Here is a 12391-nt window from a genome sequence, read left to right on the forward strand (position 1 = left end):
TGTATATATATATATATATATATATATGAATATGCTATATATATATTTTAAATAGCATATATTATTTGAAATCTTATAAAGAACCACAAAACTACAGGTCCATCACACTCATTTTTCTCTGGATCTATTAAGTTATTTTACATATATGCAATTCATACAAACAATAATTAGAATACATGTTCTATGATGACCCTGATGTCAATTTCATTATGTCATTAAAATCAATTAAACGAATGAATACATTTAAAATGTTTAAGTGTAGGCTATTTTTAGGATCAAATACTTGAAGTCATATTTTTCAGGTCAAAGGGAGTAAAAGTGTGGCTCGTTTTCAAAATACATTTTGAAATATATCAAAACTGCAATCATTTATTTATTTATACATTTCGCTTTATTTGGAGGAAGAGCCTTTTGGATTGTGTGCTAACAGCTCTTATACAACGTGGATTCAGATCAGCTTTCTGTCAGTTGTTCTGTGATAGCGAACGACGTGAAACCTACCGACACCACTGATTTCAGATCAGTACACAAAAGCGTGCTTATGATTGACACGCTTCAGACGAACCCGGTGCCGTATGTCGCATTGGCTGCCTAGTTCCACCAATAGGAAGACGCGGCGTTATAGCTATTGTATCCGGGCCAATCAGAGCGAAGAAAGGGGGCGGGAACGCAGCGAGTGGGTAGCAACAGTTGCCCGGGTGAGGACGAAGCGCCATAGCCACGGTAGTCGTGGTGACAAGAACCCAGCAACGAGAATCAACAACAACAACAAACCGATTCATTGACAAAAAGCGTATTAAATCCAAAGTACCGCTGGAAAAGTCACTCGGAATAAGAGGTGATCCCGTTTTTTATATTTCATATGAAGTCTCACTTGTGTGGAAAACAGAAACAGGTGCGAGGATGATGATATTTTTAGCGTCTATCGATGTCCAATAATCATTATCGGTGAGCGGGATTGCTAAGCGATCGTGTCCAGCGCTAGACAGACGCGTCTCTCTACGGCTAGACATTATTACCAGCAGCCTCAGCCAAAGCTGCTCGTTGTTATGACGATATTCTAGATAGGTTGTACAAAATGGCGGGTGTTGTTTGCAAGAATACGTCGTGAGTCTCCTACACATTGCTGGATGCTAGCCACCCATCCGTAGCGTTGCTATGGCGCTGGGTGTTATAAACGCTGTTGGCATAGTTACACCGACGACCACGTTATTGCTGGATAAACCAGATGCTCTCCTGTTCTTAACCTGTACTGACCACTCGATGCCTATTGGATATGAAACCATATGTAATATAATGTGCCGAAATAGCATTCGTGGCAGTGCATTGTGAATAAGATGCAAAGCAGGACATTTGACTGCGCAGGTCGAAATGTTCTTCTACTGTGTTACTTTATGTGTTTAGTTTATGGACATACTAACCAGGTCCAAATGTTTTATTTATTGACATTTCTATTGGTTAAAATATGCCTCATGGGTGCATACGCGTATGTTACAGAAGCCAGTACCTGTTAATTTATGTAAATAATACATTTTTATTTGTATTATTATGCATCCTATTTATATATTAGATCATTGTGTATTTATTATGATGTTATAGAAATATTTGCATTCATGCATTCAAATCAATCCGAGCAGCCGAGTCCTTAAGAGTCTTCAAGAAACGACTAAAAACACATCTGTTCCACCTTTATTTGACCCTCTAATTCTAGCACTCACTATTCTATTTTAATTCTACTTTATCTAAATGTATCTCTTTTTTTTTAATTCTTTATTTAAAAAAACAACAAAAAACTAAAACTAAAACAACAAAAAACTAAAACTAGCTTTCTATTTTTTCTGTTCTATCTATTTGTTTTTCTTTGTTTGTGTGTGTGTGTGTGTGTATAATATATATATATATATATATATATATATACACACCTTGCTACGTGTACTGCGTTAGGCTAACCGAGACTTGTCATGTGCACTTATATATGTTGCTCTTTTGTTGGTTTTGATTGCTTCTATTGTCCTCATTTGTAAGTCGCTTTGGATAAAAGCGTCTGCTAAATGACTAAATGTAAATGTAATACATTCAGGTGGTGGATGAGGAGATCCCCCTCACAATGTAAAGCGCTTTGAGTGCTTAGAAAAGCACTATGTAAATGTAATGAATTATTATTATAGTTATGTAAAGGCGTTTTTTTGTTTATAGGAACCAAGTGATGCATAACAAAACAAGTGTTAAAATTCACAAGGTAACGTTTTAAGAAATCAAAAGAAGCAAGATGTATACAGGCTTGATATGTTTATAGCATAACTGAATCATAAATTTGCCAGAGTAACAGTAATGAAGTAAATTAGTACTGACAGATGAAGTTTGACATTGATTTTGATCATTTTGTTTTTATTGACATTGATATTTGTGACGCTGGGGTGTATTTGTAGCAATAGCCAATAATACATTGTATGGGTCAAAATGATCGATTTTTCTTTTATGCCAAAAATCATTAGGGTATTAAGTAAAGATCATGTTCTATGAAGATATGTAAATTTCCTACCGTAAATATATCAAAACTTAATTTTTTATTAAATTAATATGCATAGCCTAGAACTTCATTTGGACAAGTTTAAAGGCGTTTTTCTCGATTATGTTTCGATTTTTTTTTTTGCAACCTCCGATTTCAGGTTGTATCTCAGCCAAATATTGTCCTATCCTAACAAACATAGACCAGTGGAAAGCTTATTTATTCAGATTTCAGATGATGTATAATTCTCAATAATAAAAAAAAGACCCTTATGACTGGTTTTGTGGTCTAGGTTCACATTTAAGGTTTTACAAGCAATGAGATTAGATTTTCAAATATCTAAGACACTATTTTTAGAGAAATTTTATTTATTTATTTTTGTGCCCAAGTCCCACTTTGTGTTCTTGGCAATGGTGTGTGCCCTCATTCATTTGCAAGCAGTGATCAGGTTACTGGTAATAGAACACCAAACGCTCTGCCCTAACCTTCCCTCCTCTTATTTTTGCTGGCCCAACAATGGTTGTAGTCTTTAGGGCTTTCCTGGAACCATATGGTTGTGCCAAGGTGGTGATTAGTGATAATAATGAAAACTCAACTAACTTTGTTAGTGTTATTACCTACGGAAAGCATCTTCATTATTATTGGTCATACTTAGACCTTAATTTACATCAGTGCATTACTCATCCTACACTATTGACAATGGTGATTCGCTACACCTAGCAAATGATGAATAAAAGTTCAGCGAGAATAAAAGTTACGCCTTCTTTCTTTGCGTGAACATTTGGGCGGCGTTATGCAAATCTTCCCACATTGTGATGTAGACATGTGGGGGGCGTGTTAGAACGAGCTGTTTTAGGTAGGTGTGACTGACTCTTAACTTTTATAAAGAATATCTCTTTGGATTTGAGACTTTAGTCTTTGCAACTTTACAGATCTTCTTTATGCACCAAGAGCTTGTAACACTCCAAAGAGAAAGGAAAAATTGAAATCGTATCATATGACCACTTGAACAAATGATTGCATGGCTCTCTGAAATGCTTGATTTTGACTGGTCATTTGCGTCATTGGAGGTCTAATATTCCCCAGTAATGACTGTAGCAATGCTGAATAACAGACTGCTCATCCGGTTAGCTGAGGCCAGAGCTTCTTCCATGTCTCTCGTATCACACAGCTAACTTGCTCTCTCTTGATTTATAGAAATGCAGCTGGTACCATCTTGAGTCTCACTTATCGACTGTATTGAAACTGAATTCGGAGAACTGTATTATTAATAATATTGTTTCTTGTTGCCAGGACAATTGTTTTATGCATTTCTAATGGATTACGACAATAAACAGATACGATTTTAAAACTGTTTCAACTCAAATCAGTGTTTTATTCAACGTAATTATTTATTTGGTGAAAATCTGTGTAATAATTGGTTTGACTGTACGTTGTCACTTAAAATGTTCATCTTGTTTAAACTTGTTTGCTTGTCTTGATAATATACATTCAGCCAGTTGTTATCACAGAATAAACCCCCGAAACGGTGATATGGACCCTGACGCGAAAATTATGCCTTACTTATTCATTTACATTAAAGGCACCTATTGCCCTAGCAATACACCAAAATTCACCATTTCCAATCATACAACTGTATTTAAATGTAGTTTTCTATTTTTATTTTGTTTGTTATATTGTATATATTATCATGTGAATCTGTGATTAATTTCTCCTTTCATTGCATTCAGTCCAATGGCAACTCCAGTGTATGTGAGGGAGCTGCAGCAGACCTCCCAGCCTCAGGGAGGCGGTGTGACTCCCACATCAGGCCAGGCTGCCACCGTGACGGCAGCTCCCCAACAATTCCTGGCTGAACTTCAGGCTACAGGGGCCACGCCTTCAGCGGCCCCGCCCACCGGCCAGACCACACCCCCTCCCTCACAAGCACAGAAGAGCCAGGCAATCGCCCAGGCACCGCCGGCACAAGCCCCGCCCACTCAGACTCAATATGTCACAGCTGAGATTCAGAGCTCACCTACGCAGTCCAGCAGTCAGAATACACCACAGTACATCGTTGTCACAGTTACAGGTAAGAGTTAATAAACATTTTACCTCAACCTAAGCATGAATGACATGCTGTAGTATCTGCTCAGAAAAAAAAAAAAAAAAAGATGTATCATTCCTGTAGCTCAAACAGTAGAGCATGACGCTATACCAACTCCAAGGTCATGAGTTTGATTCCCAGAAAGATGTGTTCCTTGAATGCAATGCAGGTCACATTGGATAAAACATCTGTCAAATATTAATACACTTCTTTTTCTCCATGTTTCCTTCCTATAGAGGGTTCTCTTCATTCCAGTGACTCTGTGTCAGATTCTAGTCCTCCTGCTGCTGTAGTCCAGACTGGAGTTCCTACACAGGTGGTGCAGCAGGTGCAGACCGCCCAACAGGTAACACTAACCCTAAACTAGGGCTGTGCGATATTGAAGAAAAATGCGATATGCGATAACTCATTAAATAATGCGATATTCGATATGTGATACGATAATGTGCCACATTCTCAGATGAAACAGTTTTACTCGGCTGTTGCTGAGTCAGTTCTGTGAACTTCTATAACTATCTTGTGTCATATATATATATATGGTTATTTGTATGTATGTATGTACCAAGAGCTCCTGTAAAACCACAACAAATTCCTTGTGTTTGCGCACACTTAAGTGGTGAATAAAGCTCATTCTGATTCTGATTCTAATATAACTAGTATACATGTTTCACTTTTGGTGAGAAGAAAGCACCACTACAACAACTTCTGAAAGTGAACAGTAGTGTTTTACTCTAGCATTACATAAAAATGTCATTTTAACATTTAACATTTACTCTATGAAGTCAATATGCACTGATTCTTACTTAAGCTACAAAAGTTATTTAGGTAAGAGCAGTGAGTGATTTTCTCTTTGTCTTTTGTTCATGGCCCCAAATATTGCAAGCCGTAGCGATATGCATACTGCGATATGTACATTTGCGATATTTCGATATATTGCACAGCCCTACCCTAAACCCTAACCCTGTGTGGCCAAATACACAGCAAAGTCACCTGCACCACCACCACTCACCTAAACAAGCACTGCTTGGATTGCACTGCAATAGCATCAAGGGTTAAATCAAGAAATAACTGAACATATACACTACTGCTATATTCAGCACGGATGCACTGAATTGATCAAAAGTGACTGCATAATTCAGCTTTGCTATCACATGAATTACTGTTTAAAATATATTCAAATAGAAAACAGTTCTTTCGAATTGTAATAATGTTTCATGATATAACCTAACACGTCTTTCAAAAACATTTTAAAAACCTTCCAAATCTAAACTTTTGAACAGTAGTGTAGATAGATGTACAGACTGACAAATCTATAGAAACCCATTGGAATTATATGGCTTCAAATTCAAGCTCATGATAACAAAATATGTCAATTAAGTCCTTTTTTTCATATCTGTACACAAATAAAGAAAGCGATCAAGATCATGTATTTAAGTATGTGAATGTTTAAAAAGTACTTAGTTAAAATGACTTAAAGTGTTCAAATGAATGCATTATTATTCAGGTATTTTTATATCTTGTAATATATACATACAAAACTTTCTTTCATACTAAGTGCTTTTTTTTTTTACTTCAATATGGTCTAATTAAATGAGATTTCATCAGATCAGAGGAAGTGTTGTTGAAGCTTAGAAAACTGTGAGAGGGTTTTTAAACACCTGGGCCTCAGTCAGTCCACAGATGGAGGAAATTCAGCACTGCTTGTTGTTTGAGTCTGAGTTTTGTAGAACAGCAGTTCTTAGAAAAAGGCTTGCCCTGCAGTCCTCAAACGCACGAGACATGATGATTGAGGGATTTTGCTGTTGTCTACCATCACGAATATCCTGCACAGCACTAGTGGGAGGTAACCACAGAGGAAACCGCTGCTCTCAAAAAACAAAAATGTGTTAAAGACAAATTGGTAGTTTAACAGTTCTGCTGGAATGTCCAAAAGATTCTGGTAGATATACACAGATGCAAGTGCATTACTGTAATAAATGCTTTTATAAACTGTAAGTCATACACTGCTGTTTAAAAGTTTGGGGTTAGTACGTTTTTTTTTTTAAAGGAAATTAATTTATTCAGTATGGATGCATTAAATTGATTAAAAGTGACCATAAAGGCCATTTATAATATTATAAAAGATTTCTATTTCAAATAAATGCTGTTCTTTTGAACTTTCTATTCATCAAAGAATTTTGAGGAAATCGTATTACATTTTCCACAAAAATGGAACTGAAAATTAAGTTTTGCCATCACAGGAATAAATTACATTTTAATATTAAATATAATAATAAAAAAAATTGTAATAATATTTCAAAATATTACAGTTTTTACTGTATTTTTGGTCAAATAAATGCGGTCTTGGTGAGCATTAGAGACTTAAAAACATAAAGTCTTATCGACATAATGGTAGTATACCTAAAACATACTTAAAGGTTAATTTAGTCTTATTGTCTTTGTGTTTTGGCTAGGAAGTTTACATTCACCACCAATAGCATTATAGAAATACACTATTCACAGAAGGTTCTGAAAACAGAACCTTCTGTTCTAACATGTGATCATCTCTGCCCCAAATAAATTTTAATAGGCCACTGATATGACTGGAGTCTTTATCTTATTTTAAACACAAATGCTATTCATTTCTTCAGGGGTAAAGCTTTTTAATGAGAAAAAAAATACTAAATTGAGTGTCTGAGAAGCTTCTTTCTGTAACTTCCTTCATTCTGTGAAAGTACATACACGCGTTCAAAGCATTAGAGCTGTAAACCATGACCCAGTTTAGAAAAATTAGATTGTGGTTTGCCATTCTCACAGTAGCTTTTTCAGCAAGCTAATGTTTTTCATTTTTCCCTGTAATCTATTAACAGAGGTCAGTAGTGCAAGCAACATCTCAGACAACGAAAACAGAGCCGGGCACCCAGCTGAATGTCACCAGCCTACAATCGGTGCACCTGACACAGGAGGTGAGCTCTCTCACTCATGTAAATGTGTGTTATTATGCCAGTAAAGACTGGCTTTGCAGTCAAATTGATGCCTATGATGTCCAAGTTCTCTCTCTTTAAAATGCATTTTATGTGACTCACATTTCATTTTCGAATGTTCACAATCAAGTCATCTTGAATGTATTGCATTAAAGGAATAGTTCATCTAGAAAAAGGGGCTTAACTATTCCTTTAATGCAAAACTCACTAAGCTTACAGTCGTCTAACCCTCTGACGGTTGCTTTCAGAACTCTTTTCTCACACAGAGAGGAAGTGATGCACAGAGAGAGAGTGAAGTGAAGAGACAGAGACAGATAGAAAACTGGTTGGAGAGTAGGCCAGCAGTAGTACTACTAGAGAAAAGCACTAACCCGTTTGGAGACAGTTTATCCTATGCATCTGTCAATGGAGGTTTGCTGGATTGCTCATCCTGTTTCCCCTCATCTCTACCTGTCGCCTATTCACCCGTCACCTTCTCAGTACCCATCATGTCAGTGGGCTGGGAGACAGACAGGGTCTCCTACACCTCTGCTCCTGTGCCAGATGTGCAGTCTTACCTCTATGAGATGCCCTCAGCCCATAGCGTAGGTGAATCTAGTTAAAACACAGTGTTGTAGGTATAGCTGTGGTCAGTCATTGAGAGTGAGTTGATTGTGTTAGATAATTTAGTTCAGTGATTTCCAACCAAGGGTCTATGGGAAGCCTAATAAAAAATATATAATACACACAATATTGTTAAAAACTTTTTTAATGTTTCTGAAAGAAGTCTCTTTATGCTAATCAAGGCTGCATTTATTTGGTTAAAAATACAGTAAAAACAGCAATGTGAAATATTATTACAATTTAAAATAACTAATATAAAATATAAATTATTTTTGTGACGCAAAGCTGAATTTTCAGCAGCCATTACTCCAGGCTTAATTGTCACATGATCCTTTAGAAATCATTCTAATATGCTAAATTTGCATTTCTTATTATCGTCAATGTTGAAAACAGTTATTGTTTATGTGGAAAGTGATACTTTTTTTGCAGGATTCTTTGATACATTTTTTTTGCTTTTTCTTTTCATTGAAAGCTAAAAAAAAACAGCACTTAGTTAAACATTATAAATGTCTTTGCTGTCACTTTGATCAATTTAATGTGCCCTTGCAGAATAAAAGTATTATTTAATAAAAAAAAATATATATATAGAAATTGTACTTTAGTATGGTAGTCTAGATATACATAATATATAAATATATTAAAATAAATAATTTTTGATTTTAACATGCTTTAAAAAAAAAGATTAACTGTAAAAAGATTAAACATTTGTTTATATTAAATAACTTTTTTTTAATTAATTTTATATTATCAGTAATATATTTGATATTAAAAAGCAAAATAACTTTAATAAAAGCTAAGTAAAATAATCCTAACAAACTCTATTTTCCATAAACTATTTTCATCCCATCAAATGTATCAATTAAACCATTTTTAGAGAAATCGACTCTGTGAGTCTATTTTTCACCCACAGTATTGATTGTTTTTAATTAAAAAGTGATTTTTTTTATATTAATAATGAATAATGAAAAATGCTATCCAGTGTAATATGAGTTTAATGAACATATTTCTGGGATTGCTGTTGAGGACGAGTACTTGAACCTTACTGCTGAGGTTGTTTTTTGGAGTGTACATAAGACCAAAAGGTTGGGAAACACTAAATTAGTGCATTGAATGTGGCTGCAGGCATGTTTTTATTGCAGAATTAAGTTTGTTGCAGAAGTGTGATTGTGTCAATTTTGCCTTCTTAATTTGTGTATTGGTGTATGTGCGCCGCAGGTACAGCAGCAGCTCCAACAGGTGCCAGTCCAGCATGTGTATACTAACCAGGTGCAGTATGTGGAAGGAGGAGATGCTACCTACACCACCAGCACCATGTGAGTATTTATAGGAACCAACACTCAGCCCCAGCCCTGTGCACATGTGCAGGATCAGCTACAGGACTTCCTGAATTAACAGCTAGCTCTTTGTTACAGCCACTGTTAACCATGGGTTAGACAAAACTTCACACTTGTATTTTAAGAAAGGATTAGCACTGCTTGTAGAATATGAATATCAATTGTGCTGTCAAAAGATACACAGCATTTAACAAACTTGTGCTTGTTTAAAAACAGACAGCCAACTAGTGCTGTCAAACAATTAATCGCGATTAATTGCATCCAAAATAAAAGTTTGGTTTACATGATATATGTGCATGTACTGTATATATTTATTATGTGTATATAAATGCACACAGATGCATGTATATATTTAAGAAAAATAAGTTATGTTTATATATTAAATATATTTATATATAATATAAATGATATGAATATAAATGTATACATGTAAATATTTTCAAAATATATACTGTATATGTGTGAATTTATACATAATAAATATACACAGTACACTTGCATATATTATGTAAACAAAAAACTTTTATTTTGGATGTGATTAATCGCGATTAATCGTTTGACAGCACTACAGCTAACCATAAACTGTCATTAAATTAAAGCAATAAGCCCCAAGAATGCTCCGCGTCGTGCCTAACAACACCCCTTAGCTGTTATAAATTCACTGTAAACCACGGCTACACGGGGCTTATTGCTTTTATAAAACGGTTATTCCATATACTCAAATATTTATTGAGCAGCAAATCAGTATATTAGAAGAAGGATTTCTGAAGGATCATGTGACACTGAAGACTGGAGTAATGATGCTGAAAATTCAGCTGCGCATCACAGGAATACATTACAATTTAGGGCCAGTTTTATTAAACTGGGCAAATTAGCGCGAGAGTGCAATTCCAAAGCAGCGCCGATGGGAGGGGAATTTTCTGCGGGTGATTTACTAACAACACGCAAATTAAAGAACACAGAATTTCTCATTTACATATCGACCAACGCAATATACCAAGCGCAGTGCAAATTAGCATAGTCGTGATTAATCACATCCAAAATTAAAGTTTTTGTGTACATAATATGTGTACTGTGTGTATTTATTATGTATATATAAATATACACACATGCATGAATATATTTAAGAAAATATGTTATGTTTATATATTAAATATATTTATATATAATATAAATGATATGAATATAAATGTATACATGTAAATATTTTCAAAATATATACTGTATATGTGTGAATTTATACATAATAAATATACACAGTACACTTGCATATATTATGTAAACAAAAAACTTTTATTTTGGATGTGATTAATCGCGATTAATCGTTTGACAGCACTACAGCTAACCATAAACTGTCATTAAATTAAAGCAATAAGCCCCAAGAATGCTCCGCGTCGTGCCTAACAACACCCCTTAGCTGTTATAAATTCACTGTAAACCACGGCTACACGGGGCTTATTGCTTTTATAAAACGGTTATTCCATATACTCAAATATTTATTGAGCAGCAAATCAGTATATTAGAAGAAGGATTTCTGAAGGATCATGTGACACTGAAGACTGGAGTAATGATGCTGAAAATTCAGCTGCGCATCACAGGAATACATTACAATTTAGGGCCAGTTTTATTAAACTGGGCAAATTAGCGCGAGAGTGCAATTCCAAAGCAGCGCCGATGGGAGGGGAATTTTCTGCGGGTGATTTACTAACAACACGCAAATTAAAGAACACAGAATTTCTCATTTACATATCGACCAACGCAATATACCAAGCGCAGTGCAAATTAGCATAGTCGCAAATAAAGACTAAAGAACTAAAGAAGCCACAGTACGCTGAAAAGAACCGCAGGACAAAAAATGAAGGGTTGCAAGAAGTTTTGATAGACCTGGTATTGCGTGACTCCTAGTTGGGGGTTCCAAGTCATCTTTTATTTCCTGAAGCAAATTAAATATAACATGGCTTGGCAAACGATATGTTTGGACAATGTGTTCTTCTTGCTTTCTAAATAAATGAATACGTGTGGAAAAAATCCTCCCCCTTCTACCATGTGCTCTCTGTTCTCTGCGGGGCCTCCTCTTAGCAAAAATATTTGCAGCCGTTTCAAACGCAAAATAGTTTAAGACACGCTTTATTTGGGCGTTAAATAATGGCGAAAATACCACTACTTTGACGAGCGCAAACGTTAGTAAATCTCGTTGCCTGGTTCATACTCTCCCTCCATAAATTTTGCGTCTGAAAGGGAAACTCCTTACAAATGCATATTCAGTAAGGTCAGGGACAAAAATAACTGTCCATGCCTTTTCAGCGCTAATTCATCACTGCGCGTCTTTCGTAAAATCCTGACAGTATTAGTTTAACGCTGGCGCAAGCTGTTAGTAAAACTGGCCCTAGATGTTCACACTGGAAGAACACAAAATGCTTTTCCGTGGATCTTTTCGATGACAAAATGAAGGCAATGGAGTGTTTATGTATCTATACTATTAACATATTGCAATATTTATTGATAATATACTTTGAACTATTGAATACCCTAAATTATTTGGATATGTTGCAAAATATATGCAACACTGTGTCCTAACGAGATGCAATAAAGCACTGCGTGAGTGTGAGAAAGGTAAAATCGCTGTGAATTTTTGACCAGTTGTGACTGCACTTTTTTAATAGCATTTTTTGTTTGGGCTGTGTTGCAATAGTATGCTAGTTTATCAATCTTTCTACACTATGTAGTATGCATATTGTGCACAGAATGTAAATTTTCTGTATGCATGGAGTACTGTGGATGGAAGGATGCAATATTGTGCATTATACAACAAAGCACACGGCACAGAATAATATAACCCACAATGCAATACGTGTAATCTTTCATTCCCAGTGTAATGAATGAACCAGAAAAAATT

General features: G+C 35.4%; 1 protein-coding gene across 1 annotated transcript in view; it reads left to right on the plus strand.

The window, feature by feature from the left end:
- Positions 1–690: 690 nt before the first annotated feature.
- Positions 691–12391, plus strand: part of LOC107559242 (MHC class II regulatory factor RFX1-like) — a 37384-nt gene continuing 25683 nt past the window's right edge. Inside the window, exons 1-5 of the mRNA XM_016242989.1 lie at positions 691–838; positions 4240–4580; positions 4832–4941; positions 7445–7540; positions 9377–9474. Coding sequence (XP_016098475.1) covers positions 4244–4580; positions 4832–4941; positions 7445–7540; positions 9377–9474 — 641 coding nt within the window. The 5' untranslated portion in view covers positions 691–838; positions 4240–4243. The remainder of the gene's footprint in view (positions 839–4239; positions 4581–4831; positions 4942–7444; positions 7541–9376; positions 9475–12391) is intronic.

The sequence above is a fragment of the Sinocyclocheilus grahami genome, unplaced genomic scaffold (assembly GCF_001515645.1).
Source record: "Sinocyclocheilus grahami isolate Dianchi unplaced genomic scaffold, SAMN03320097.WGS_v1.1 scaffold679.1, whole genome shotgun sequence".
Classification (NCBI taxonomy): Eukaryota; Metazoa; Chordata; class Actinopteri; order Cypriniformes; family Cyprinidae; genus Sinocyclocheilus; species Sinocyclocheilus grahami.